The sequence below is a fragment of the Wickerhamiella sorbophila genome, assembly GCF_002251995.1.
Source record: "Wickerhamiella sorbophila strain DS02 chromosome Unknown contig3, whole genome shotgun sequence".
NCBI lineage: Eukaryota > Fungi > Ascomycota > Dipodascomycetes > Dipodascales > Trichomonascaceae > Wickerhamiella > Wickerhamiella sorbophila.
The window spans coordinates 1,510,037-1,535,932 of record NW_020194004.1 but is presented as its reverse complement, the minus strand read 5'-3'; the positions used below and the strand labels follow the sequence as shown (position 1 = coordinate 1,535,932).

At 52.1% G+C, this 25,896-nt stretch overlaps 19 protein-coding genes across 19 annotated transcripts; 8 read left to right on the top strand and 11 right to left on the bottom strand.

Annotated features, from left to right (window-relative positions):
- Window positions 1-34: 34 nt before the first annotated feature.
- On the bottom strand, window positions 35-1,216 carry B9G98_02765 (Phosphomevalonate kinase; the record flags this gene model as incomplete). Its single annotated transcript, XM_024809322.1, has 1 exon — window positions 35-1,216. One exon carries the CDS (start codon window positions 1,214-1,216, stop codon window positions 35-37), a length of 1,182 nt encoding a protein of 393 aa, XP_024665090.1.
- A 72-nt stretch (window positions 1,217-1,288) lies between these two features.
- Window positions 1,289-1,927, top strand: B9G98_02764 (Putative cytochrome c1 heme lyase; the record flags this gene model as incomplete). Its single annotated transcript, XM_024809321.1, has 1 exon — window positions 1,289-1,927. One exon carries the CDS (start codon window positions 1,289-1,291, stop codon window positions 1,925-1,927), a length of 639 nt encoding a protein of 212 aa, XP_024665089.1.
- A 32-nt stretch (window positions 1,928-1,959) lies between these two features.
- On the bottom strand, window positions 1,960-2,247 carry B9G98_02763 (Mitochondrial import inner membrane translocase subunit TIM10; the record flags this gene model as incomplete). Its single annotated transcript, XM_024809320.1, has 1 exon — window positions 1,960-2,247. One exon carries the CDS (start codon window positions 2,245-2,247, stop codon window positions 1,960-1,962), a length of 288 nt encoding a protein of 95 aa, XP_024665088.1.
- Window positions 2,248-2,345: 98 nt separating this feature from the next.
- Window positions 2,346-3,638, top strand: B9G98_02762 (L-type lectin-like domain-containing protein C4F6.05c; the record flags this gene model as incomplete). The annotated part of the gene is made up of 1 exon (XM_024809319.1): window positions 2,346-3,638. The coding sequence occupies one exon, from the start codon at window positions 2,346-2,348 to the stop codon at window positions 3,636-3,638; it is 1,293 nt and encodes a 430-aa protein (XP_024665087.1).
- A 9-nt stretch (window positions 3,639-3,647) lies between these two features.
- On the bottom strand, window positions 3,648-4,307 carry B9G98_02761 (hypothetical protein; the record flags this gene model as incomplete). Its single annotated transcript, XM_024809318.1, has 1 exon — window positions 3,648-4,307. The coding sequence occupies one exon, from the start codon at window positions 4,305-4,307 to the stop codon at window positions 3,648-3,650; it is 660 nt and encodes a 219-aa protein (XP_024665086.1).
- A 226-nt stretch (window positions 4,308-4,533) lies between these two features.
- Window positions 4,534-5,799, bottom strand: B9G98_02760 (hypothetical protein; the record flags this gene model as incomplete). The annotated part of the gene is made up of 1 exon (XM_024809317.1): window positions 4,534-5,799. One exon carries the CDS (start codon window positions 5,797-5,799, stop codon window positions 4,534-4,536), a length of 1,266 nt encoding a protein of 421 aa, XP_024665085.1.
- Window positions 5,800-6,019: 220 nt separating this feature from the next.
- On the bottom strand, window positions 6,020-6,958 carry B9G98_02759 (Peroxisomal adenine nucleotide transporter 1; the record flags this gene model as incomplete). The annotated part of the gene is made up of 1 exon (XM_024809316.1): window positions 6,020-6,958. One exon carries the CDS (start codon window positions 6,956-6,958, stop codon window positions 6,020-6,022), a length of 939 nt encoding a protein of 312 aa, XP_024665084.1.
- Window positions 6,959-7,600: 642 nt separating this feature from the next.
- Window positions 7,601-8,260, top strand: B9G98_02758 (Ubiquitin-conjugating enzyme E2; the record flags this gene model as incomplete). The annotated part of the gene is made up of 1 exon (XM_024809315.1): window positions 7,601-8,260. One exon carries the CDS (start codon window positions 7,601-7,603, stop codon window positions 8,258-8,260), a length of 660 nt encoding a protein of 219 aa, XP_024665083.1.
- A 207-nt stretch (window positions 8,261-8,467) lies between these two features.
- On the top strand, window positions 8,468-11,020 carry B9G98_02757 (Histidine biosynthesis trifunctional protein; the record flags this gene model as incomplete). The annotated part of the gene is made up of 1 exon (XM_024809314.1): window positions 8,468-11,020. One exon carries the CDS (start codon window positions 8,468-8,470, stop codon window positions 11,018-11,020), a length of 2,553 nt encoding a protein of 850 aa, XP_024665082.1.
- A 46-nt stretch (window positions 11,021-11,066) lies between these two features.
- Window positions 11,067-11,345, bottom strand: B9G98_02756 (Glutaredoxin-1; the record flags this gene model as incomplete). The annotated part of the gene is made up of 1 exon (XM_024809313.1): window positions 11,067-11,345. The coding sequence occupies one exon, from the start codon at window positions 11,343-11,345 to the stop codon at window positions 11,067-11,069; it is 279 nt and encodes a 92-aa protein (XP_024665081.1).
- A 69-nt stretch (window positions 11,346-11,414) lies between these two features.
- On the top strand, window positions 11,415-12,476 carry B9G98_02755 (Protein lsb5; the record flags this gene model as incomplete). Its single annotated transcript, XM_024809312.1, has 1 exon — window positions 11,415-12,476. One exon carries the CDS (start codon window positions 11,415-11,417, stop codon window positions 12,474-12,476), a length of 1,062 nt encoding a protein of 353 aa, XP_024665080.1.
- Window positions 12,477-12,600: 124 nt separating this feature from the next.
- On the bottom strand, window positions 12,601-13,986 carry B9G98_02754 (hypothetical protein; the record flags this gene model as incomplete). The annotated part of the gene is made up of 1 exon (XM_024809311.1): window positions 12,601-13,986. The coding sequence occupies one exon, from the start codon at window positions 13,984-13,986 to the stop codon at window positions 12,601-12,603; it is 1,386 nt and encodes a 461-aa protein (XP_024665079.1).
- A 293-nt stretch (window positions 13,987-14,279) lies between these two features.
- B9G98_02753 (Mitochondrial inner membrane protease subunit 1) lies at window positions 14,280-14,726 on the bottom strand (the record flags this gene model as incomplete). The annotated part of the gene is made up of 1 exon (XM_024809310.1): window positions 14,280-14,726. One exon carries the CDS (start codon window positions 14,724-14,726, stop codon window positions 14,280-14,282), a length of 447 nt encoding a protein of 148 aa, XP_024665078.1.
- Window positions 14,727-14,920: 194 nt separating this feature from the next.
- Window positions 14,921-15,358, top strand: B9G98_02752 (H/ACA ribonucleoprotein complex subunit 2; the record flags this gene model as incomplete). Its single annotated transcript, XM_024809309.1, has 1 exon — window positions 14,921-15,358. The coding sequence occupies one exon, from the start codon at window positions 14,921-14,923 to the stop codon at window positions 15,356-15,358; it is 438 nt and encodes a 145-aa protein (XP_024665077.1).
- A 63-nt stretch (window positions 15,359-15,421) lies between these two features.
- B9G98_02751 (Homoaconitase, mitochondrial) lies at window positions 15,422-17,452 on the bottom strand (the record flags this gene model as incomplete). The annotated part of the gene is made up of 1 exon (XM_024809308.1): window positions 15,422-17,452. The coding sequence occupies one exon, from the start codon at window positions 17,450-17,452 to the stop codon at window positions 15,422-15,424; it is 2,031 nt and encodes a 676-aa protein (XP_024665076.1).
- A 553-nt stretch (window positions 17,453-18,005) lies between these two features.
- B9G98_02750 (Reticulon-like protein 1) lies at window positions 18,006-18,863 on the bottom strand (the record flags this gene model as incomplete). The annotated part of the gene is made up of 1 exon (XM_024809307.1): window positions 18,006-18,863. One exon carries the CDS (start codon window positions 18,861-18,863, stop codon window positions 18,006-18,008), a length of 858 nt encoding a protein of 285 aa, XP_024665075.1.
- Window positions 18,864-19,141: 278 nt separating this feature from the next.
- B9G98_02749 (hypothetical protein) lies at window positions 19,142-19,933 on the bottom strand (the record flags this gene model as incomplete). The annotated part of the gene is made up of 1 exon (XM_024809306.1): window positions 19,142-19,933. The coding sequence occupies one exon, from the start codon at window positions 19,931-19,933 to the stop codon at window positions 19,142-19,144; it is 792 nt and encodes a 263-aa protein (XP_024665074.1).
- A 757-nt stretch (window positions 19,934-20,690) lies between these two features.
- B9G98_02748 (RNA-binding motif protein, X-linked 2) lies at window positions 20,691-21,086 on the top strand (the record flags this gene model as incomplete). Its single annotated transcript, XM_024809305.1, has 1 exon — window positions 20,691-21,086. One exon carries the CDS (start codon window positions 20,691-20,693, stop codon window positions 21,084-21,086), a length of 396 nt encoding a protein of 131 aa, XP_024665073.1.
- Window positions 21,087-21,734: 648 nt separating this feature from the next.
- B9G98_02747 (Leptomycin B resistance protein pmd1) lies at window positions 21,735-25,712 on the top strand (the record flags this gene model as incomplete). The annotated part of the gene is made up of 1 exon (XM_024809304.1): window positions 21,735-25,712. The coding sequence occupies one exon, from the start codon at window positions 21,735-21,737 to the stop codon at window positions 25,710-25,712; it is 3,978 nt and encodes a 1,325-aa protein (XP_024665072.1).
- Between the last annotated feature and the right edge of the window lie 184 nt (window positions 25,713-25,896).

Genomic DNA, 25,896 nt, shown 5'->3' with positions numbered 1-25,896 from the left:
AAGGCGAGCATGTAGATGTACATAAGCTAAAACATTAAGAATGCGAATGCGCGCGGACGCCGGGGTACGAAGCCTCTTCGCGTCTGAGTCCCACGGCCTCCTGGTGAAGGGAAAGCCACTTCACTTTGGCGAATCTGGGGTCGATCGACAGGGCTTGTTTGGCGGTGTCGAATTTGTCAGACTCGACGAGCAAAAAGATGGCGTCTGAGCCGCCGGCGCCGGGCACCACGCCGTTGATGACGCCGTCAATTGACTTTGCCGCGTCGAGCAGCTTGGTCTGTGACTCGGGCTCAATGGGCACGCCAGTCAGTTTTGTCATGGCCTGGAGCTGGGCGCGGATATGGTCAAAACATATTCTGATGGCGTGGGGCTCGGATTCGCGGATCAGCGCAGCCACCAGCGCGTTGTTGGCGCCGTCCAGCGACGCCCAGATCGGCTCAGCTTCCTCGGGTTTTGCGTCTCGCCATGCCAGGACCTTTTGGACCATGGCGGGCGTCTCGGATCCGCCGCGGACGTCGCCCATGAGCACCGAGACGGAGGGCGGCAGGGCGCAGCGCTCGAGCCACTCGTCCCACTTCATGTCGACGACGGGTCGCACCGACTCTGGGGTGATTGTTTTAGGAATCATAGTCGGAGTGAACCTAGAGTACTGTACAGATCCGTAAACAGCGACCGCGACGTCGAATCCCGAGCCCACTTTGCCCTGGGCGACGCAGTGGGCGATTTGGGCGATGTTGTGAACGATTCGGGTAAAGTGCGGGTCATTGGCACGTCCCATCATCTCCACAATAGAGGCAGTTGCCACCACACACAGCGCTGCCGACGAACCCAGGCCGGTCTTGGGTACGCTTCCAATGGACTTGCGGTGGGTCCGGAATCTGGGGTAGTCGGGCATGGGGGTCGACTCGTGTTGTGAATGGAAACCAGCATCACTGAAAATGTAGATCGAACCTCCGCAGAGCTCTCCAAAATACGCGCCGCACACTTGCACCACGGCGTTCAAAAACGGGTTCTTTTGCGGCTGCACGTCGTCCAGATCGTACGACCAGGTCGACGTCGAGAACTGCGGGCTGTGGAACGTCAGCACCCGCTCGTCCGACTTGACGGCTACCGAGTGCATTCGGCTCGAAAGCGCCACACAGTAGGCGCGGTACTCGGGGAACAGCACCAAATACCCGCCGGCTATTAGCGCCTTACCGGGCGCACTATATGGCATGTTGCTAAGGATTATTAAGAGGCCTCCCATTAGAGCTGGGCGACTTTGAATAATTTTTTTAGGCCTCCGAAAATGAGCGAGCCAGACAAGTGTCCTGTTAACCATGCGGATATGAAGAGCTTTGGTGCAGGGTGCCCTGTGGACCACTCCAAGTGGAAGGACCATGGCGGCAATGGGGGCGAGGGCCTGCCGCCGCTGCCGGACGTGCCGCAGCAGCTTTCGGCCGAGCGAGAGGTGTCGACGATCCCGCGGGCAGACAACAAGGGCAACTGGGTGTATCCGTCGGAACAGCAGTTCTTCTCGGCCATGAAGCGCAAGAGCCACAACCCCGAGGCCCGGGACATGTCGGTGGTGATCCCGATCCACAACGCAGTCAACGAGCGGACCTGGCTAGGCATTCTGCAGTGGGAAAACGGATGGGGCGGCGACAAGTGCGGCGGGCCCAAGCTGGTCAAGTTCGAGGGCGACGCCAGCAAGTGGACGCCGCGGGCCTACATGAACTACCTGCTGGGCAACAAGCCGCCGTTCGACCGCCACGACTGGGTGGTTGACCGGTGCGGGAAACGGATCGAGTACGTGATTGACTACTACGCGGGCGCCGCGAACCCGGCCAACCCGTACGCCGCGTCGTTCTACCTCGACGTCCGGCCAAAACTCAACTCGCTCGAGGGCGTCAAGATGAGAGTGTGCCGGTTCTTCGGACTCGCGTAGGACACAAAATGTACATAACATATTTAAGATAGCTAGCGGCCAGCACCGCCCATGAAATTCTGACCCATCTTCTGCATCTGCTCGCCGATCTTGGCGTTCACGTCGAAGTACTTGGCCACGCAGCGGTCCAGGCACAGGCCCTCGTTCTTGTTCAGCTCGCCCTCCGAGTAGCTCTTGTTGATGCACTTCTCGTGGCAGCTGTCCACCAGCCGGTTGAACATGTCAGTCACCATGTCGAGCTCTGTCTCGGCTGCCTCCAGCTTCATAGCCGCCGACGGCGCCGCAGCATTGGGCTTGCCTCCAAACCCAAGAAAAGACATTTACAAAGACAAACTTTTCACCTCTGACTAAGGGGGCCTTTTGTGGGGGTGCAAGCGACTGTCAGCATTTCGGTTGACGACAGCGAATCCTCATAGTAATGCATCTGGTCACATTCGCGTTTGTCGCCGGGGCGATGGCCGCGTCGTCGTCGATGGTGCTGAATGCAAAAACGCCGATTGAGGGCAGCGCCTGGCGGTTTGCCGGCGACTACATCACCGGGAAGGACGTGATTCTGCTGGGAACTGCGCCCGAGCACCACGCGCTTGTGGGGGCCACGCAGCCCGTGGACTTTGACGAGTGGACGATCGAGGCCCAGGTATACACCTTTAGCGGCGATCCGAGCGCGGACGCGGCCATGTCGGGCCTGACGCTGTGGTATACTGCCCAGCCCTTGACCGAGGGCCCCGTTCACGGTGCGGCCGACTTCTGGGACGGCCTGGCGGTGATGCTCGACTCCATTGGATGGGACGAGACGGGCAAGGAGAAGCTCGACAAGGGTGCGATTCGCGGCCATTTGAACGACGGGTCCCACCAGCTACTGAGCGATCTTCCTGCCAAAAATGCCTTTTCTCTGTGTCGCGTTCCCTACCGCCAGACCCGAGGAGGCCCACACAGTGTTAAAATCGGCTACGGCCGCGGCCTGTTTATTGTGGAGATCAACGATCAAAAATGTTTCCAGAGCGACCAAGTCGTGCTGCCCCGTGGTTACGTCGGTGTGTCGGCTGATACGTCGACTTCCAAGGATACTTTTGCCATTGGCTCTTTGGAGGTCCGCCAGGGCCTTGACGAGGAACTTACCAAGCATTTTCCCGCTGGAACCATTGCAAAGGCCGCTGCGCCTGCTGATGCCGCCAAGGTGGATGCCAGTGTCCCTGTGGCTCGTGCCGAGCCTGCTCAGCGCGGTGCCGGGGCTGCGCAAGGCGGTGTCACCTCAGAAGAAATAAAGGCTCTGAACGAGGCCATTTCCAAACTCGGCAAACGCTTCGACACCATCGAAACCTCGGTGGTCGCACTGACATCTCTCGGCGCCTCTGCCGGTGTCGATCTTGAAACAACAGAAAAGCTGCTTGGCGCCTCGGTCAACCAGGTTGGCGAACGCTTGACTGAGAAAATCACCACCCTGTTCGAACAAGCCGACCGCTCAGAGAGACTCATCCGCCAGCTTCAGTCGTCGATCGAGGCTCTACGCGACAACCGTTTTGTGGGCGATATCGAGGCCATTCGCTCCGACATTGCTAGCATTTCGGCCAAACAGACCCAGCTCGCCGCCGTCCCTCTCGGTCCTTCTCTTTACCAGATCGTGGGCATTTCCGCGGGCATCCAGCTTTTTATTTACGTCTTTTTCGCAGTGATTCGTCGCCGGAGAAACTTGCACCAAAAATTACTTTAAATAGTCTATCTACATCATTCTGTCTCGATGCATCATGCGCTCTCGCTGGATGCGCCTTTGCAGATCAGCGGTCTGCGACATTGCCATCTGGGTCACCTGGCGGGGCTCGGGGATCACGACGCTCTGAGGCTTTGGAAGATTGAACGAGCCAATATTGTATCGGATGAACGGCAGCGACGCGATTTGCCGCTGGAACTTGGGCAGGTCTTCATCCTCGTCGACCTCGGCCGCCTGGGACAGCGCATCGACGGCCAGCTCGCACTCTGTACGCAATATCCGCTGGTTTAGCTGTTTGCGGTTTCTCCAGTACGCTTTCCACAGCTTGCCTCGCTGCTGCCGCTTTTCCCGCAAGAGCCTCGACATCTGCACGACCGAATGGCGCGCAGTCACCTCGTCTTTTACAAGTACAGGGTCTCTTATTTCCCGGCTAGGATCAATTCGACCCTCAATGCCACCGCCCGGAAGGTAGGGCGTTAAGTTGTGCATGGCGTACGTCTTGACGTGAGGGACTGGAGGGATGGGTGCCGTCTGTACAGACTGGATCGCGGCAATCGCTGCTGAGGTCGGCGTCACTCTCATCAACGGCGGAGCCCGGACTTGTTGCCTGAAATGGCCCTGAGGCTGCCCAGGAGCAGGTCCTCGTTGCATCTGAGGTGGAGGGGGAGGCATTTCCTGAGTAAGCGAGCACGTTGAGTAACTTGGAATTAATTAGCATAAAAGTAGAGCCATTATAAGAGCAATCAAGGTCTGGCGACTACGGTTTAGTGATGGCGCGCTCTGGGTCTGTAAGTGAACCCGAATTTGAGAAACTAACTTGAAATTGACTATCACAACCTGTAACCTGCTCTTGTGTAGAGCTGTGACTGCGGCGGGCTGAGACTTTATAATAAATAACTTAGAGTTGACTAGCATAAAATTGTTCCTGAAGCCGCTCTTGCTCCAGAGCAATCAAGGCTTTTGACTTTATGTAGAACTTCTTGGGGACGGCCGGATCGGCATTGACCACTTTTAGCGGGGCCTTCTCGTTGTACCCATCAAGCGCGAACCGGTGGTCAGAGCTCGTGGACGAGTCCGGTGAATATGATCCTTGCGTTGAAAACGACTTTTGAGGTGCTAAACGACTAGCCAGAGACGGCGACGTCTCAGGCGAAGTGAGCTGACATTTCCGGGTATATACTTCGAATGGTAAAGCGCTTGCTTCGCTTTTCGATCTTGGTCGTTTGGGCTGAATTATCACTGAGCTGGGGCGGCCATTGAATACCGTGTGCGGAGGGACTCGCGGAGGGATGCCTGCATCAAGTGAGTCTTTACGTGTTGGCTCTGACCGCGTGCTGATCTGAGACCGCCCGGACCTCATGGACAGCGACGAGTACACAGACGAAGGTGTTCTAGACACAATTGATACCGGCGATGTGGCTCTTCTGGTGAGGGGCGGTCTAGCATGCTTGGGGGGCTGTGGAGGTACTTCGATAAGCTTTGCTTGAAAGGTGCGAGCAGGCTGAGCGGGCTGAGCAGACCGAGCAGGCGCAATAGGCTGAGCAGGCAAGAAATCAAAGTCCTCCTCGTGGTGGTCATATACAGATCCATAATAAGAAAGTCGTGGCGAGCTGTGCTGAATGTGGACAAAAAGTGCTTGGTTTTCGAAATGCCTTGCGTTACCGACGCTTGCGGGACTCGAGTGCGCATCTGAATCGCTCTCGCAGTCGGGCTGGAGAATAGGAATAGCATCAAAATCAATGACTGGAGATGTTTGTGGACAGGACACAACCCGTTTCATGTAGGGATCAATCGATCTTCTCCAATTGTTTGCAATAGCCTGAGCTGGTGCAGGCTCTTCTGTTTTGGCGTCGCTAACGGGCTGTGTAACTGCCCTTGGTCGGGAGCTAGGAGAGCTTTGTCGTTTCACCACCAGTAGAGGACGGTCTTCATTTCTCGGTGCTGGCTCCGGTGCTGGCTGCTGTGTAGGCTGCGGTTGTGTCGGCTTGACAGCCTGCGGTTGGCGGCTCACAGGCAACGGCGGAACGTCCAGCACAGGCACTGGTTGACGCTCTATTTGAAACATTTCGTCTTTAGTTTTTGAAACTGTGTTACCCATGTAGTAGGAAGTGTAGAAAGCGTGAGAGGTTGGGGGCAAAAAGCTACTATCGATATGTCCAGCCATCTGGATGCATGAGGGCGAGACAAATACTGTGCCAGCGGCCTGAGGAAAATAAAATTCAACAGCTAGCTTTCACATAGACGTATTAGGCTGCTGAAGCCGATACAAAACTATTCAAACAAAGGGGAACACATTTTTTTACTCTATAAACCACCCCGGAACGCGGTCCTGCGTGGCTGGCTGCAGGAACATACATGCCCTTACCCTAAACTATATAGCAGGCTCAAGCGCGTCGGGGGTTTGCCCGGAAATAGAGGTAGGACAAGACGACGAAACGAGTGATCTTGTCTTTAGTCATCATGGTTATGCCCTGGTTAAAGAAGCTTTTCAAAATTTGGCCTGACGCACCATCAAACAGCGCAGAGGCCCCCTCCTGCTTGTAGGTGGCAGCCAGCTGTTTGTATAGCGGCAGATCCTTGCCAGCACCAACCTGAGTACGGGTTTTTAGCACAATAACTGGATAGGTAATAATGGTAGCCATTGTTTTAGCCAGGGCAGCAGAAATAAATACCTCGAAAGTTGTGGGCTTGTTTCGGCGGCTGCGCGGGACGATTTGGGCGCTCAAAATCTGGAAAAAGTAGTACGTCAGAGAGGGATTGAAGCTCAAAATGAGGGTGGCGCGGTACCCAGACCAGAATCCTGTGATTCCATGCTCGTCGTAGATCTGCTTTGCGCACTCGAGGGGAGTCGGCTCATGGACCGGCAGCCCCTTGGCCTGATTCAAGGAGGCGGTTTGCTGGCGAATGACAATATTGTTGATGGGCGACGTGAATAGCTTACAGAAGATGCCCGCCAGCGAACCAATGGACAGTTCTTCTGCAACATTCAAAGTGCGGGGAACCGAGCCGGTATTACGTTTAATTTGTCTCACTCGTCTCGAGCGCATGAAATCGTAGGCAAAAAAATATAGAAACGCTTGCAACATGGTTGCCGCAGAATCCCCTACCACGCCTTCGTAAAATTCGCCCATACCACCCTCCTGGTAGATCTTGACGAAAGCGTCATATACAGAAGCATAATGCTTATCGGTTTTGATTTTATTTTGCACCTGCAAACGGGTGGTAATCAGGTCTAGCGGGAAAACAGTGATATTGGCCAGAGTACCGCCTATAGCACCGCTCAGAGCATGGACCAAAGCCGGCACCTTGCTAGCTTCCACCATGTCAAGAGTAAGCACATGTTATCGAGGTGCTGTGATAAGAAGAGGGGTTGCAAGCGGAGGAAAACGGCCGTCGTTTAATCAGCAGAGCAGCCTAAACTGCCGTCAAGCCATGCGACCAGAAAATAATAGCGCGATATTTGACTTTGGCCTGGTTATTCGCAAATTAGCCCCCTCTTTGCGACATTAGACCACCTCGGCGCGGTTAGGGTCGCTTAAATGCGCGTTTAAGTTTGAGTTTAGCTATTTAAAATATTTTCAATCTGTCGTGAGCCAATCACCGCGCACGCACTAGCGACAATACCAATCGCTCGCGCCCCTGCTCATCCTGGCCCACCGGCCATGGGCTGCTCATCCGTCCCACCTGCAAGAGCCCGAACCGGAAGAGCCAGCCCTTGCCCCAAATTGGTCCGAACGTAAGGACCTCGACGGTTTTGGGCATTTTCAGGAGGCCCATAACATAAGCACGCACTAGGACCTTCTTCTTGACCCATTCTTTTGTGCAGCGGTGCCACTGGGGTTTTGCGGATATATTAGCCAGACCAAGCCCAACTTGCAGCGCGCGCCATTGCCAAAGTAATAATCTACCTGTTTTAATCGGGACATACCCTGCAACAAAGTCTCTGTGTTGTCTAGCGAATCACCATGGACGGCCCAAACTCTAGCTCAGCTGCCATTTTGATGAAGCAGTACCGGGAGCTCACCAACCCGAAAAAGGCCATACCGTCGTTTCACATCTCTCTGGTTGACGACGACATCTACCACTGGAACATCGGTGTTATGATTCTCAGTGAGGACTCGCCGTACCACGGCGGCTACTTCAAGGCGCAAATGGATTTCCCCTACGACTATCCGTACGCGCCACCCAAGTTCCGATTCACGCCTTCCATCTTCCATCCTAATGTCTACCGCGACGGACACATTTGCATTTCCATTCTCCACCGATCGGGCGACCCCGCGAGCGGCGAACCCGACGGCGAAACATGGAGCCCGGCCCAGAGTGTGGAGAGCGTGCTCATCTCTATTGTATCTTTACTGTCTGATCCTAATATCAACTCTCCGGCGAACGTCGACGCTGCCGTCGCCTGGCGCAAAGACCGCGAGCACTACGACCGCCAGGTCGCCCGCGACGTAGAGGCCAGCCGTAAGAACATCCCGCCCGAGTTTGAAATGCCCAAAGAACAGTATGCATATGTCGCACCTCAGCCTGACTCAAAGGAAGAGGTCGTCGACGAAGATTTTTGGTACGAAAGCGAGGCCAGCGACGAAGATAACTACGACTCTGAAGACGACTTCACGAGCTGATTTCATGCCCTCTTCCGCCTTCCCCTCCTCTCTACTTTGCTTCTTTTTCTTCCCATCTCTCCACACTCTTTTTTTTATACCAGCCCATACTTATTTAACTGCAAAGGCATTTTCGACTTTTCTTGCTTATGCGTCCGCCGGGCCTCGAACCGGCGCGCTACTAAAACGACATGCGATTTTTCCGAATTGAGTCATCTGACTTTTCACATGTTGACTCTTTTGCCTGAGCTGGTGGAGCCACCCCATCTTGAACGGGGAATATTAACTGGCGCAGCGCTGATTGATCTGGCGAATGTCGACTTTGACGAGTTCGTCGTGCTGGCAAAGCTGCAGGCCGCAACGCTAGACTTCTATCTGCGTGTGCCCGATGCCATGCCTATGGACAAGGTGATCCAGCTGTTGGACGTTGGAACCCGTTGCGTTGTTGTTTCCCAGAACTACGCCGACCATTTGGTGTCTGAAGGTGTCACTGGCGAGCGTATCGTTGTCTGCACCCAGGATTTCGCTGCCGCAGAGACTCTAGTTGGCCAGGGCTATTGGGCCGGTGTGGTTGTTCCCCCTACAGATGCTGATTCCATCAACAAGCTGGTTGATCTGGCGGCAAAATCAGTTGCCAAGATCAATTACCTTGTTGATGTGTTTGTCGACGGCGCACAGTCGATCTATGAAAAGGTTCCTGGCGCTGTGCCGATCATCTCTCAAGAAGTCTTGACCATCCACCCTGACCAGGACACTAACAAGTTGTCGGCTGCGCAGGTTATCTGCTCAAGACTCAACTCTGACCGCCCTGATGGCTTGTTCACCACAATTGTCACCGATACCAACCACAGGGCGCTTGGCGTGTGCTACTCTTCGCCAGAGAGTGTGAAGGAAGCCATCTCAACTGCCACTGGTGTTTATCAGAGCCGTAAGCGTGGCTTATGGTACAAGGGTGCCAGCTCGGGTGCCACGCAGAAGTTGATCCGCTTGTCTATGGACTGTGATGGTGACGCTCTTGAATTCATGGTCGAGCAGGCCGGCCCCGGGTTCTGCCATAATAACACAACCAGCTGCTTTGGTTCGTTTGCCGGCTTGGCCGCCCTTGAAGAGACCGTTGTTCAGCGTATGAAGAATGCTCCTGAAGGTTCTTACACCAAGCGGCTGTTCACTGAGCAAAAGCTTCTGCCAGCTAAAATCATGGAAGAGGCCGAAGAGCTCTGTGAGGCTCAAAGCCCCGAGGAGGTTGCATGGGAGGCTGCAGACCTGCTCTATTTTGCTACCATCAAGCTTGCCCAGAGCGGTGTCTCGTGGTCTGATGTTGCCGCTAATCTCGATCTGAAGAGCCGTAAAGTCACCCGTCGTAAGGGCGACGCCAAGCCCAAGTGGGCTGAGGCTACCAAGGAAATCAAGACAAAGGAGAACCAAGCACCTCCTACCCCTACTGCACCTGTTCTAGAACCCAAAGTTGATGAGTCCACGCCTATTCATATGGGAGTCATCGATGGTACCAATACCACTGCCGTAGAGGCCTCGCTCCGCCGCCCTGCCCAGTCTTCTGGTGTGTTTGACCTGGCCAAGCCCATTGTGGCTGACGTTTGTGCACGTGGTGATGAGGCGTTGCTTGAGCTGACTGCCAAATTCGATAAGGTTCAGCTCAAGTCTCCAGTTCTGAATGCTCCTTTCCCTCCTGAGCTCATGCAGGTTAGCGACGAGCTCAAGGATGCTATCGACCTCGCTGTTGCTAATGTTGAGAAGTTCCATGCGGCCCAGCTCGGCAAAGATATCAGTGTCGAGACTGCTCCTGGTGTCGTTTGCTCCCGGTTTGCTCGCCCAATCGCCCGGGTTGGCCTCTACGTGCCTGGCGGAACTGCAATCCTTCCTTCCACAGCTATTATGCTGGGCGTACCCGCTAAGGTAGCCGGCTGCAAGGATATTGTGTTTGCCTCTCCGCCTCGTCACGATGGCACTTTGACTCCTGAGGTTGTTTATATCGCTCACAAAGTTGGTGCGTCTCAGATCGTTTTGGCAGGTGGTGCCCAAGCGGTTGCTGCTATGGCGTACGGCACGAAATCCGTCACCAAGTGCGACAAGATTCTCGGTCCTGGTAACCAGTTTGTCACAGCGGCCAAGATGATAGTCCAGACCGACCTCAATGCCCAGGTCAGCATTGACATGCCAGCAGGGCCCTCCGAGGTTCTCGTTGTTGCAGATGCCAAGGCAAACAAGGCTTTTGTTGTCTCTGACCTGCTTTCCCAGGCTGAGCACGGTGCTGATTCCCAGGTAATTCTTATTGCCGTAAACTACTCGTCTCAGGACGTCCTCGAGCTGCAAACTGAACTCGATAAGCAGGCTCGGGCGCTTTCTCGCGTCGACGTTATCCGCAAATCTATTGCCCACTCGACTATTCTGTTGACTTCGTCGCTTGAGGAGGCTATGAAGCTATCTAACCAGTACGCTCCCGAGCACCTGATTCTGCAGGTCGAGAACCCCAGTAAACTCCTGCCCCTCGTGGAAAACGCCGGATCAGTATTTGTGGGTGCGTTGTCTCCTGAGGCGTGCGGTGACTACACTTCTGGCACCAACCACACATTGCCGACATACGGCTATGCCAACCAGTACTCAGGGGTCAACACCTCGACCTATCTCAAACACATCACATCTCAGGAACTCACGCCGGAGGGCATTGCGTCTATCGGACCCGCCACCTATGCTCTTGCCATGCGTGAAGGCTTAGACGGTCACGCCAACGCCATCAAGGTCCGTATGAATGCTTTCAAATAACAGGAGAAAGATTTGTACGAAAATGGTCTATAGCATATAACTACGTCTATTTCAGGCTATCCCAGAACGACTGGGGCTCCTGGGCAAGCTCAGTATAGCCGCCAATGAACCGGCCCTTTGAAAAGACATAAGGGACGGTCCGCTGGCCGGTTCTAGCCGTGAGCTCCTCGCGCAGCTCCATGGTGGCTTCATTTTCCAGGACATCTACAACCTCGGGAGTAACACCGTGCTCCTGAGCAAGCTGCAGGGCACGTTGGCAGTAGGGGCAGGTCCGCTTGATGGCCAAAAACAGCGGCTTCTCGATCAACTTGGCGACAGGTAGCATTAACAAACACTCCGTTGCTGAGTCAACTTATATATCCTCTGACCGAACGGCAGGCTTCGTTGGGTAGGAATGGGATTGTTCAAGAATGACAAGCCGTACACGGCTGTTTCTTCCAAGATCGACCATATGACCACGAATCCGGGTGAGGCTACCGATCCGGCCGCCCTGCTTGAGCTGATTGAGCTGATTCAGATCAACACCAGTTCCGGAACGGCCGAGGCCGGGCGCTCACTGCGAAAGCATATAAAGCACGGCGATTCGACAGAACAGATGCGTGCGATTGTTATAGCAGAGGCCATTGTCGACAACGGCGGGCGCAAAATGGTCCCAATGGTGCGCGATACGGGGTTGGGTGAACAGATGCTTATGACCGCCCGTAGCGGAGGCTCAAAACCGCGCAAGTACGCTACCCGTGTGGTCAATTCGTGGGCAGCCAACTTTCCAGAGTTCTCGCACTACGGTGTGAAGGGCGAGCGCAGCTCCAGGCACGCGGGAGACTCCTCGAAGGGCAGAAGCCGCAGCCAGGACCCAGGCTATGAGGGCCGCAGGTACAGAGAACATGACGACCGTGACCATACTCGTGGCCGTTCAGTTCCCCGTACTCGCAGAGAACCATCTAGGTCGCCTAGTCGCTCTCCAAGCCCGCTCAACTTGAGGGGCCAGAGCCTCGAGTCGACAATTGCTCTTGGTCACTCTACCGCCACCCATTTAGTGAATTCGATGATCACTCACGACGACCAGCCTACTTTGTCTCGCGAAACGACAGGCTACTATGAGCAGGCCAAACAGATTCGCAGGCGGGTGCTAAGAATGATTACGGACGACACCCCAGAAGTCCACCGGTACCTCGAACAACTACTTCAAGTTAACGAAGACCTTCTAGAGGCAATCGTGGGGTACGAAGAGGAGGAAAAAACCCAGGTGCGGCCTGTTAGACGGGCGCCTGTTCCCTCTCTGCCTCGTCGCTCCGTCTCGCCTCCGTCTAAAGCTTATTCTCCGCCGCGGGCCCGGGCCGCATCCCCTAGCGGCAGCGATGGACCATTCAATGGCGAAGAGGAAGGGGACGATGAGGATCCTTTTGCTGATTCTCATGAAGCTACCGGCTCGTTGAAACACACGCCAGTTTGGTGAATATGTAGATTAAAAAAAGATTTCACTAGACAATTTGCTACGAATGTCCTCAAAAGACGGACCCAAAAGTAACCATTGAATTGGCCTTGCTTGATTCAATTTAGCGCCACAACGCTTGGGCTATTTAGGCCTTGTTGGCCTTGGTGGAAGCCTTAGCGTTGGCCTTGGTGAGGGCATCAAGACGGGCGACAGCGCTCTGCAGCTTGCTGGTAGCCTTGACGTGGTTCTTGGTACCAAGAGCAATAGCACGGTTCAAGGTGTGGGTGAACAGCTGAATAGCAGGCTGGGTAACCAAGTCAACAGCACCACCGGCAATGTTGGCAATGAGAACCTCCGCACCGTTGGTGATAGACTGGAAAACAGGGCCCAAAAGAGCATCGCCAACCATGTCAGAGAGACCGAAGGTAAGAGGACCAAGGGCAGTGGAAACCATGTTGACAAGGTTGTCAATCTGAGAGTCCAGACCGGTAATGCCAGCAGACAACATGTCAGCGGTGGGGTGGCCATCGTTGCTCTTGAGCTGGTGGACAAGAGCCTGGATGGTCTGCTCAGCGTTCTGCGCACCGCCCTTGATAGCATCGTAGATGGGGTTGAAAGCAGCACGGGACTCCAAGTGAGAGCTGACACCGTTGAGCTTAGAAATTGCAGACTTGAGCTCGACAGTGGAGACATCGTTAGCAGCAGCAACCGTGGAAACTTTCTCGAGGCTTTGAACGAGCTGGTTCACGGTGTCGTGAGAGACAAGGTGATCAGGGCTCTGGGCCAAGCTCTCGACGAAGAATGCAGAGCCACGGGCGACGCTGGTGACAAAAGGAGCCAGAGATGCCTTGACAAGACCATTGGTGCGACCATCGGTGGACAGGCTGGCAACATTCGAGATAGTTGACTCAATAGAGTGAGTAAGACTGGACACGAAGTTGGCAACGTACTTGCTGGTCAGGTGGGTCAAGTTCATGACGAGCTGGATAACAGCCTGGTCGACCTCAGCACAGTTCTTGGAGATCTGAGGAGAGATTTCAGAGCGGGCCGCTAAGTGTCCGTTCACGTTGTTGAGCTTGGAAATAGCCGAGGTCAACTGGTTCGTGGGAACGTTGTGAGCGGAAGCAACGGAGGAGACCTTCTCGAGGCTGTGGACAAGCTCGTTCACTGTATCGTGAGTAATGAGGTGGCCAGGGCTTTGGGCCAAGCTCTCAACCAAGAAAGCAGAGCCACGGGCGACACTGTTGATAAAGGGAGTCAACGAGGCCTTGACGATGCCCTGGCTGTTGTTGTCAACAACCATGTTCTCAATACTGGCGACAGTGGATTCAACAGAGTGAGTGAGACTGGAGACGAAGTTGGAAACGTACTTGCTGGTCAGTTTGGACATGTTCATGACAAGCTGAATGACGGCCTGGTCAACCTCAGCACAGTTTTTGGAAACCTGGGGAGAGATCTCGGAGCGAGCAACCATAGGGCTGGCATAGGCCATGGCCAGAACAGCAAGGACGAGTGATTTAGAGAACTGCATTGAAAGAGTGGATTAAGAGAAAGATAGACTTGAAGGTGGGTGGAGTTCTACAAACAGTATCGCCTGAATTTATACCCACGCCGCCAGGAACGTGAATTTAACATACTTTAAACTTCAAATTTAACTAGATCAGAGTTAAGTGACACCCAAACGTGCATATGTGCAACTTCCCGGCCCGGCTGGCCCCGGGCGCTGGCCCAGGAGGTCTAGTGTAACAACACCATAAACTAGCAAACCAGTAGCCCACTATCTCATGATCAGGTTCAGCACTACGAAGCATTAAGATTTTGAGCCTATATAGCGCGGAAGTTTAATCCATTACTTACACCAAAAACTTTGCCCTTGATTAAACCCATTGCAAGGGGGCCATAGCTGCGAGAATCCAAGCTATGCGTTAGATTGTCTCCTGTAACCCACACATGCCCATCGGGAACTTTGATCATCGCACAATCAGCAGTGGTTGGATCAACAATGATATAGTCGCCAGGCATGCCAGTGATACGTTTGCAGACACGCTGCTCAGGGTCCGTGGGCTTGGACGCTATGATCACGTCTCCAATTTCGCAATTCCGTCCTCGTCTAGCGAGTTTATTTGCATGCACAAAGTCACCTGTGTAATGTAAAGTGGGAAGCATGCTTTCCCCCGACGTCTCGCAGAGTTCGTACACATTGTTGTGTATGACGTGCACCGTACAACCTATTCGAATCGCCCAGGAGAGCGTTCTGGCAATAGCACTCATGGAATCCCAAGTAATCCCCGCCCAGCTATTAACTCTGCGTTCACTTCCGACGGAGGGTTAGATTGGCTAACTATTATGTAACTGGCGGATTATGGGAAACCCGCTACCTTATGAAAGACACCACGAAGAGGGGGTTTAAAGGTCCAGGCTTTTGTCAGCATAAAAATTTCAATCTCGACATCCCAAAAAAAAAAATGGCCAAGGAAGAGGTTGATAACTACGACGCCAGATTGCCGGTTGTGTTGCCGTTCTCTCATCCGCTTGCGTCTAAAAAGCTGAACAAGAAGGTGTTGAAGACAATCAAGAAGGCGTCCAAGGCCAAGATCGCCAAGCGCGGAGTCAAAGAAGTCGTCAAATCTTTGCGTAAAGGCGACAAGGGCCTTGTAATTATTGCTGGCGACATCTGGCCTGCCGACGTTATTTCTCATATCCCCGTTCTGTGCGAGGACAACAAGGTCCCTTATGTTTTTGTTCCCTCCAAGGAGGATCTGGGCCATGCTGGATCAACCAAGCGTCCCACCTCTTGTGTGATGGTTACCCCCGGTGGAGCTCAAATTAAAGACAAAGAGAAGCTTGAGGATTTCCAGAAGAGCTATGACGAGATCGTTAAGGAGGTCGAAGCTTCTGCTTAAATATTGTGCACGTTTTGTATATTTATATACCGCCCATAAGAACTTTTTTTTTCATGGATTAAACTACTTTTTAAGCTGGTTTGAGACCCATTTCTCGAGACCACCTTCAACAATAATTTCTTGCATGCTCTCGCCGAGCTCGCCTACTTTTTCCTTCAAGATCTCTTGGCCATTATTATCGCGCACAGTGACGGTAGCGGACTTGACATCCCACCGAGCAAACAGGCCAGTGCGGATGGTAGGCTCTCCGGAGGTGTACTGGGAGCGTAGGAGCTCGATCAAAGCAGGGATCTCGAGAGTTAAAAGAGCATTGTTGATGGAGTTGCGGGAGAAAATGTTACCGAAGGATCCAGCGATTACCAGCTGGATACCGCGGGCGAGAATACAGGTAGCTGCCTGTTCGCGAGACGAGCCAGTACCAAAGTTAAATCCAGAGACAATGATGTCACCAGCTTTGGTCTTTTTGCCGAACTCGGGATCGTAGTTCTCCATACAGACTTCAGCCATCTTCTCCTTAGGAACATCGTCCTGGTAGGTGTACTTGCCAGGGTAGATAGCATCCGTATTGATGTTATCAGCATCACAAAGAACCAGTTCGCCCTCAATACTCTCGGGGAAGCCAGGCAAAACTGAGACGGCAGCTTCAGTAGCACTAGCACCGGTAGGCTTGGGGTTGGCCTTGATATTCTTTACAAGATCCTGTGTTTTGGGAACAGCTTTGCCCTCGACTTCTTCAGGGAAACCAATACGACCGAGAATGGCAGAGGCGGCAACAACTTCAGGAGACGCGAGGTATGCTAAAGCATCACGGGAGCCCATACGTCCCTTGAAGTTACGGTTGGTGGCAGAAATGCCGACCTCGCCAGCTTCCAGCAAGCCAGTGCCTAAACCAATGCAAGGGCCGCATCCGGCGGGAAGCGGTTTAGCGCCGGCATTGATGATATCCTGCCAGTACCCAGCAGCCTCTGCGTCTTTCTGGACCTCAGAAGAAGCAGCAGCTACGTAAAACTCAACACCATCGGCGATCTTCTTGCCCTTGACAACATTGGCAGCAGCTTCGATATCACTCAATCTAGAGTTTGTACAAGAAACAAGATAGGCCTTGTTTACCTTGATATCTTGTTCAGCCAGCACACTAAGGGGCTTGGAGACTTTGACAGAGTTGGGGCCTGAGACACAAGGCGACAAGGTGCTCAGATCCAAAACTAGCTCCTTAGCGTAATAAGCATCCCCATCAGCAGATAGGGGGGTTTTCAGAGAGTCCACAGTCTCGCGGTTGACCCGAGGGTGGGGCTGAGGCAGGCGGGTAAGTCTTTCCTCGTACCACTTGACCAGAACATCATCAACAGGGAACAAGCCGGTCAACGCACCCCATTCCGTAGTCATGTTGGCAATAGTGAGACGCTCATCAACAGAGAGGTGTTTAGCACCATCGCCAACGAATTCAATAGCGTGATTAAGAACCTCGTCGTTGTTGAACACACCACAGAGAGCAACAATCACGTCCTTTCCAGTAACACCGGCGGGGAGCTCACCGCGAAGCTCGACCTTGGCGACAGGCGGAATCTGCCACCAGGTCTTGCCTGTAGCCCAAATAGATGCAGCGTCTGTGCGCACAACGGGAGTTCCCAAACAACCCACGCCGCCGTAAGTATTTGAATGGGAATCAGATGCAACAGTGAGGTTGTAGGGAAACGCGTAGCCCTCCTCGACCATGATTTGATGGCCAATTCCCCGACCGGCCGGGTAGAAATCAGTGCCTTGTTCCTTGGCAAAGTTCTCAATGTTGCGGTACTTTTCCAAGTTCTTTTCGGATTTGTTTTGAACATCGTGGTCGAGGGTCATCACAACCTGGCGATTATCGGCAACTTTCGCTGCTCCAAGGCCCTTGAACTTTAGCGCTACTGGCCATGAATTGTCGTGGGACATGCAGTGTGAGGGTCTAATGGAGACATAGTCGCCAGAGTGCACTTCTTTCCCATCAGCGAGCCCCACGGCATACTTTTGGACAATTTTTTCAGTGAGATTCTGTGCGAACAAAGGTCGCACGGACGAAAAATGTCGAACAGATCCTCCGACTCTGGAGATTTGCATGACTCACTTGGAACTGCTTACTCGGTAAATTGCAAAATAGTCATTGGTAGTCTGACTTAGTCAGGTTAGTCTGTCAAAGTTGGTTAAGTAGACACAATTGCACTGAGTCTTTAATTAAATTCGATAAGGAGCTAGGTAGTAGCATAAGCTATTAGAAGCACGTAGCTGTAGTTGCAGTCAGCAATTGGATCTGCCAGACTTTTAAAAACGGCTACGAGGTTGGCCCATCGAAGTAGTCGGTGGTTTAAGTAGATACAATTGCATTGAATCTTTGGTTAAATCGAGGTAGTGGAATGAGTGGTTAGAAGCACGCAGCTGTAGTTGCAGATTGAGCAATTGGGTCAGGCAGACTTACAAAAACGGCGACCAAACGCCGGTATCAAACTGATTCAAATAGAGACTATCACGCCACGAAGTAAGTTGTGAATTTCGACAGCGCACCAAAACATTTGCTGTTTGGCGCTGTGTCGGCTGGCAATTCGCACACAAAGTTGTCAGTCTGAATGACAATTGAAAACAATAACTATATCTATACTGAAAATAGAGCAGGCAGTTACTGAGGAGTATTCTCACCGGCAGCAGCAGCGGCGAATTTCTTACCCTCTTCAGAGTCAAGCGAGACGTTACCTAGAAAAGTGGGAACGGACTCAGGAGCGACCGAAGAAGACGTAGCCGAGGTATCGGCAGCAGAGCCAGGAACTTCCTTCAAAGGAGCAACGCCCTTGCCATTGTGAGAGGGGAATCCACCACGATCACGGTGGGTGCCAATAAGCTTCTGAACCATCTCGATCTGAGGACCAGCCTTCTCGTAGGCAAGCTTCTTACCCTTGGCGAGCTGCTGGTGAACATGGTGGCATCCCTGGCCAAGAGCATTGTCAATGGGCTGCTGGAATTCAAGGTAAAGACGGGGCACAGCGAAAGCACCAATGATGGCGATGAGGAACAGGCTCTTGAGAGAAAAGGCACCCAGGAGCTTGTAGGTGAGCCAGAAAGCAGCAGCAATACCAAAGCCCTTGGTGGGGTTGCGGGCGTCAACAACATGCTCAATACCGCCGTAGGCACGACGAATGCCACTTGCAACATGCTGGGCAAACGCATCGATGTTCTTGTCTTCAATGCGGAGGAAGCGGGACGGGCGGTAATTGGCTACCAAGCCGGATTTGGAGCCGTTCAGCTTGCGGGTGGCATATTCGACAGCAGAAAGCAGACCCACAGCCCAGTACGAGAGGCGAAGGAACAGGCGCAGAGTCAGGGTGGACGAAAAGACGACCCAGACAAGCAAGAGCTGTACGAAAAGCAAGCCGGTCTCCCTGGGGGTTTTCCAGGACAAAATTGCGGGAATCTCAAACGATTTGAAAGTGCAGCCCTTGCTGGAGCACTCGAATTTCGAAGCAGACGCACTGGTTGACATTTGCTAAAAAGTGATTAGAGAGAAGGGAAAAGGCTGAGAGGGTGCTGGGAGGCGATTATTTTCCAGTTATCACGTATCCACCGCAACAACCAATATCACGAGCGCGACCCTTACCCTATATATAGGGCCCATTAGCCCGACAGCTGCGGAGACCGCGGGAGCATGGACACCGGAGCAGGAGGCGAACGGGGTAGGCAAAACCGAAGCGGCCATGCGGGGTAAACGAGGGCAGGTGGGTTTTCTCAAATTGATTCTCAAATTGATTGACTTACGATCTGTTAAACATTAAATTCTGTAATTTCTAATGCCTCTAAACCTAGCAGCCAAACAACGCTTACCTTACCAGTTGATCCATCACGCGACGTCGTCCGACTATATTGATCAGCGGCGGTACCACTTGCGCTTGGGAGTCCCCCAAGAGTGGTATCGGAATCCACTTTAGTTAAGTTAGAAGTAGGCCTCATTGAAATAGTATGGTCAATTTTGGCCCCCAATTCCGCCTCCCGCTGGCAGAATTGGTTGTTCAGGCTGCTGAACTCCGCCTTGTTTCGCTCCAGGGCCTGGCGATGACTGTCGAGGCGTTTCATGACCACCTCCAACTTGGCGTAGTCGTCATTGAGCAAGCTCTGCAGTTTCAGGCGCTCGGCAACCAGCTGGCTGGCGTTGGTGCCAATATCGTCGCCCTGGATCATCGGCTCTATCTCGAGTTCGTTGTCCGAAACCGTGTGCTCTTCAGTAACCGTTTCGGCCGAAGAAGTCTCTGAGGGCTCCTTTTCATACACGGTTGCTAAGAAGTCTTTGAGATCCGAGTACACCAGCTGAAACACCTTCTCGACGCGTCCCTCGTGGGCGGTGAACTCGACCACCAGCGGGTCACTCGAGCTGTCCCACTCATTGGTGCCGTGGCCCGTCACATAGTGGTTGATGCGGTGCTTTTCCTGCTGGAACTCGATCTTGAAGTTCATGAGGCGGTGCAGGCCTCTAACTACAATCTCATGTTCGTGCTGTAACTGATCGCGACGACTTTGCCATTCACTGGCTTGCCGCTTGACATCGTCTGTAGTAACCATATAGAAAGAAAAATAGATGGAGCTTGTCCTATTGTGCGCTTTTTTATATCAAATGCAGGCACCGACACAGATACAGGTCCGAACCACCAAGGAGGTTTGGTGGGGAGCTTGGGCGCTTAAACCTTGGGTGGAATCAAAGCTCAAACAAATTGTTGCAAGTCTGTTTTTGTTTTAAAATGCGCAGGCTCGTGGAGTCTTCATTACCGTCGGATGAATCTCGCCGCCTGTCACCTGTCACGTCAAAACTCAATTCCAACTATGCTTTGCCGTGCCTATAATGTGCACCGCGCTACACATATTATCTGTAGATTTTCTTAAAAAAAAGTGCTCACGATGTAAGTTTCAAATTACGCCTCCGCCTCCCCTGCTTTGTCGAGGTGGTTCGCCATCAACTGGAACGCCAGGGTTGGGGTTTTGACAGAGGATCTCCGTTTGGCGATCAAGTGTGCGTTTCTATATTCTGCCGCCACCGGTGTTTTCGCGGGGGCTCAGCTACGGTGGCTTCACGGAATGACGACAGCTGCCAGCAGCAACTTTGTAATAGTGTGCTGCTTAGGTTCCACGGTGCTCACGCAAAGCTACTGCAAGCCCTTGCTTATTTCGTACAACACATGATTATGCAGAAAGCGTTGTATTATTTAAGATGTGGTTCAATTAGCCCCCGCGTCTTGTGCTTGATGCTCGCTTAGTCAGAATAAAAACTTTCCTTTCCGTATTCTTTTCACTTTTTACAAACCTCCGCAGCTGTCCGCTGACTATGCGCATCGATGACCTGAATCAGCTGGAACTCGATAACAAAGTGCCCCCGGAATCATCCTGGCATAACGACTACAATGACACTCCATACGTATACGTAAGTGGGTTTCCCAAAGAGATGACTGAGGGCGATCTTGTCATTCTATTTTCGCAGTACGGAACCCCAACGCATGTGGTTATAGTCCGCGATAAAGCAACTGGCAGATCGAAAGGGTACGGGTTCCTCAGGTATGAAGATCAACGGTCGACTGTGCTCGCCATCGACAATTTCAACGGCATTAGAATTCTTGGCAACACGCTTAAGGTAGATCATGCGAGGTACAAGCATAAGCCAGATGAATCAATTCCTCCTCTCCATGTGCTCTATGATGACCCGTCCTTGAAGGATGTTCTATAAATGGGACTGCATGTATGCATCAATCATCGGAACCCACCTTAGGAGCTACGAAATTTGCCAGATCGTTCTGTTTTCTTAAAACACAGATCGGAGATATATCTCACAACTCAGGTTTTATCAACTACATAAGTTCCCATAGACCTATTCGAAATAAAAAAAATAGCCTCCAAAACGGGTCCCGGGAAAAAAAAAGGTGCCGTCTTCCGCATGTGGCCAGCAGGTGTTACGATGCCGCCTTCTGCGCCCGCTGCCACAACCACAAACGTAGACAGGGAGCCGAAGCCGATGCTAAGCAGTGCTCCCCTTCTGCACACTCTGCGTCCCTCCAACTGATCGTCAGTATTCCGCCCTATAGTGGATCGCCACCGTCTGCTCGTACGGCTCGATCTGCAGCCCATGCAGTCACAGGCCTCGCGCATGTAAAAGCATGCTGGCATGCTGACGAAGTTAAAAACTGTCCCTCCTGACTTGCCAAAATCTCAAATTTCAGGCGCCCTAGGTCGGTAGTGATTCTAATTTACACACCACAACAACATTCGTGAATTGAGCTGTGTTTATTATCCCAAGGAAGTACTATTTCCTCCCTCCCGCTTATCCGCCTCCTCCTGTTTCCACAGCGCCTCTTTTTTGCCCCAATACTAGGTCAAAATGGGCAGCCTCGACGAAAAAGCGCAGCTACCCTACGCGATGGATTCCAATGGATCCTCGAGTTCGAGCTCCGAAATCACACAAAATAGGAAGTTTTGGCAAAAGTCCAAAACCACAAAGGCCCCGGCCAAGGTGGAAGAAAAACTCCAAAAGCCAGAAGACAAGTTCGTGGATGTTCCCGAAGCAGACAAATCAATTTTGCAAGAGCAGCTGGAAATTAAACCCACAAAGGCTACTATACTAACCCTTTACAAATACGCCACCCCAATCGATTGGCTTTTGTTGGCGATAGGCTGGTTCTTCGCTGCAGTCCATGGTGCAGCTTTGCCTATGTTCACCCTAGTTGTTGGTGATTTGGCAAACAATTTTAGGGCATTCATGGGAACGGCTACAATAGATGTTCACGAATTCAAACACAGTGTATCTGTCAATGCCCTTTATTTTGTTTACATCGGCATCGGAATCATTGGTTCCGGTGTAATCGAGTCTTATCTCCTGGTAGACCGTGGTGAAATCCTCACTTCGCGCTACCGTAAAGCATATCTTAGATCGATTATTCGCCAGAATATCGGTTACTTCGATCACCTAGGATCCGGTGAGGTCAGTACTCGCATCACTAATGATACCACGGCCATCCAAGAGGCCATTTCCGAAAAGATGGGTAATATTATTTCTGGTACCTCCACTTTTATCGCTTCTTTGGCGATTTCCTTTGCTGTGCAATGGAAACTAGCCGCTGTTCTTTTAGGTGGTGTTTTTTTCATCATGGGTTCCATGTCCGGTGCTTCAATTTTCATGATCAAGTACACTGTCATGTCTGAAAAGGTGTACTCTGCCGGCTCTTCGGTTGCCGAAGAGGCTCTTATGGCTGTACGCAACACAGTTGCATTTGGTGTCCAGGATCTTATTGCCAAACGCTACGATGACCAACTGGCCATTACCATGAAGTGGTCGCGTAAGAGCGGCATCGCATTGGCATGCATGCTTGGTCTCATTTGGAGTGGCATTTTCTTCATCTATGCGTTGGCCTACTGGGAAGGTTCTCGTATCGTCGCTTGGGGCCAGGCTAGCATTGGTAAAATCGTTAACGTCGTTATTGCTATGTTGATCGGTTCGTTCCAAATGGGCAATATCGCGCCTAACATTCAGTTCTTGGCCAAAGGATTGGCAGCTTGCAAGACGATTAATGAAACCATCGAACGTGTACCCAAGATTGATGCTATGGAAGGTGGCGGCAAGATCCCCGAGAAGGTTGTTGGCCGCATCGAAATCAAGAACGTTCGCTTCCGTTACCCTTCGCGTCCCGACGTGCTTGTTCTCCCTGATTTTAGTCTCACCGTTGAAGAAGGTAGTACCGTCGCTCTGGTTGGTGCTTCTGGTTCTGGTAAGTCCACTATCGTTGGTATTCTCGAGCGATTCTACGACTACCTTGGTGGTTCTGTCACTCTTGATGGTGTGGAAATCCGCGAACTTGATGTCAAGTGGCTCCGTCAACAAATTGGCTATGTCCAGCAGGAACCCACTTTGTTTGCCGAGAGTATTTATGAGAATATTGCCCACGGTTTGATTGGCACCGAGTTTGAACATGCTCCCGAGGATATCAAGCGTGAGCGTATTATCGACGCTTGCAAACAGGCCAATGCTTGGGACTTTATTCAGACCCTCAGTGATGGCCTTGAGACGAACGTTGGTGATCGTGGTTTCCTGATGAGTGGTGGCCAAAAGCAGCGTATCGCAATTGCTCGCGCAATCGTGTCCGACCCTAAGATCCTACTGCTTGATGAAGCTACTTCTGCTCTAGATACCAAGTCTGAGGGAATTGTTCAGGAAGCATTGGACCGTGCTGCCCAGAGCCGCACCACTATTGTTATTGCCCATCGTTTATCCACTATCAAGGATGCCGACAAGATTGTTGTTATGCAAAAGGGTGTAATTCTTGAGCAAGGTACTCACCATGAGCTTCTTGCCACCGATTCAAACTACGCTCGTCTTGTTTCAGCCCAGCGCGTTAGCCGCAAGTCTGACAACGCCGCAGCGGTTCAAGACGCAGATGATGCATCTTGCGGTGACGAGAATGTCGAAACTATTCATGGTCTGGTCAAGCAGGAGGACGATATGGTTGTTCTTGGTGAGTCCACCACACGTGTGCCCACAAATTATAGCTTTGTCCCCGGTGCAGGTCCTTCTGACTCGAAGATTTCTATTTTCACATCTTTAGCTGCCCTTTGGCGTTTGGCCAAAGACGAACACCCTCACATGTATATCGGTTTCTGCTTTGGTTTAATCTTGGGTTACTCTTATATTGCCATGTGCATGGTTACCTCGAAAATGATTTCTGCTTTCATGGTTCCTCCTTCGATGTATCCTGAGATGCGTGATCATATTAATACCTATTCGGGATTCATGTTTATGCTTGGTGTGATTGCTGGTCTGGCTGGTTTACTCATGACCCTGTTCTTATCCTACTCGTCTGTCAAGTTGGTTCGCCGTATTCGGTACGAGCTTTTCAGACAGTATCTGCGCATGGATATTGCCTTCTTCGATCACGAGCAGAATTCTTCTGGCTCACTTACTTCGGTGCTCGCCAAAGATGCTAAATCTATTGAAGGTCTCGGAGGGTCTACTCTTGGTCAGATGATCCAGTCTCTTACAACTCTATTTGGTGGTATTATTACCGGTATTGCATTCAACTGGCGTATCGGTCTTGTCGCTACTGCCTGCGTTCCTGTTTTGGTCTCCTGTGGTTTCTTGCGTGTGTTCGTCATGAATCAGCTTGCTGAACGTGGTCGTCGTGTGTATGAGAATTCTGGTTCCATGGCATCTTCGTATGCTACCGCGGTTCGTACTGTCCAATCTCTTACTCGTGAAGACGAAGTGTGTGATGTCTACAACCGCGCAGTCGACAACCAGGTATCTCGTTCTCGTCCAGCTATTCTGCGGTCTGCTATCTTGTATGCATTCTCTGAGGGTTTCACACCCTGGGTAACTGCGCTTGTGTTCTGGTTCGGCTCCAAGATGATGATTGATCATCATGCTACAATTTTCAGCTACTTTGTTGTTTTCATGTCAATTGTCCTCGGTGCTCAATCTGCAGGTCAGATGTTTAGTTACGCCCCGGATATCGGCAAAGCCCGATCTGCAGCGGCCAACATTGTTCGGATCTTGCGCGAGACCCCTAACATCGACGTTTGGTCGACTGAGGGTGTGGTTTTGGACCCCCAGGAGGTTCGTGGTGACATTGAGTTCAAGGACGTATATTTCCGTTATCCTACGCGTACTCAGGTGCCAGTTCTTCGTGGACTCAATCTGAGCGTTAAGCAGGGTCAGTACATTGCTCTTGTTGGTCCTTCGGGATGCGGTAAGAGTACCACCATTGGCCTTACTGAGCGTTTCTACGATGTCATGGATGGCCAAGTTCTATTTGACGGACATGACGTTCGCGAGCTCAATCTGGCTGTTTACCGTGGGCACATTGCCATGGTTCAGCAAGAGCCTATGCTGTACTCCGGTACGATCAAGGAGAATATTCTCATGGGATGGCCCGGTAACCCTGAGGATGTCACCGATGAGATGATCGAGGAGGTTGCTCGCAAGGCCAACATCCACGACTTTATCATGTCACTCCCTGACGGATACGAGACTGATGCAGGTTCTCGTGGCGCACTTTTGTCTGGCGGCCAAAAGCAGCGTGTTGCTATTGCTCGCGCGCTTATTCGTAACCCCAAGGTGCTGCTTCTCGACGAGGCCACCTCTGCCCTGGACTCTGAGTCTGAAAAGGTCGTGCAGGCCGCTTTGGATGAAGCTGCCAAGGGCCGTACTACGATTGCCGTTGCTCACCGTCTCTCTACTATCCAGAAGGCGGATATCATCTATGTGTTTGAGAATGGACGCATCACCGAGTCCGGCACGCATTACGAGCTATTGGATTTGAACGGACGTTATGCGGAGCTAGTCCGTCTACAGTCGTTAGAAGAGTAGAACCAACCACAAATATTACTACGGTTTTCTTGAAGGGTATATTAACCCAACATTAAATAGTGAATCAATTTAATCATCTAATGAAAATGTGCACTCCCCCTTTGTCCAGTAAATGCTGAAATGGTGAACGGCTGGCTGCCGGGTGCTAGGGCTTAGGGCTGGACTAATCTGGGGGAGCACTCAC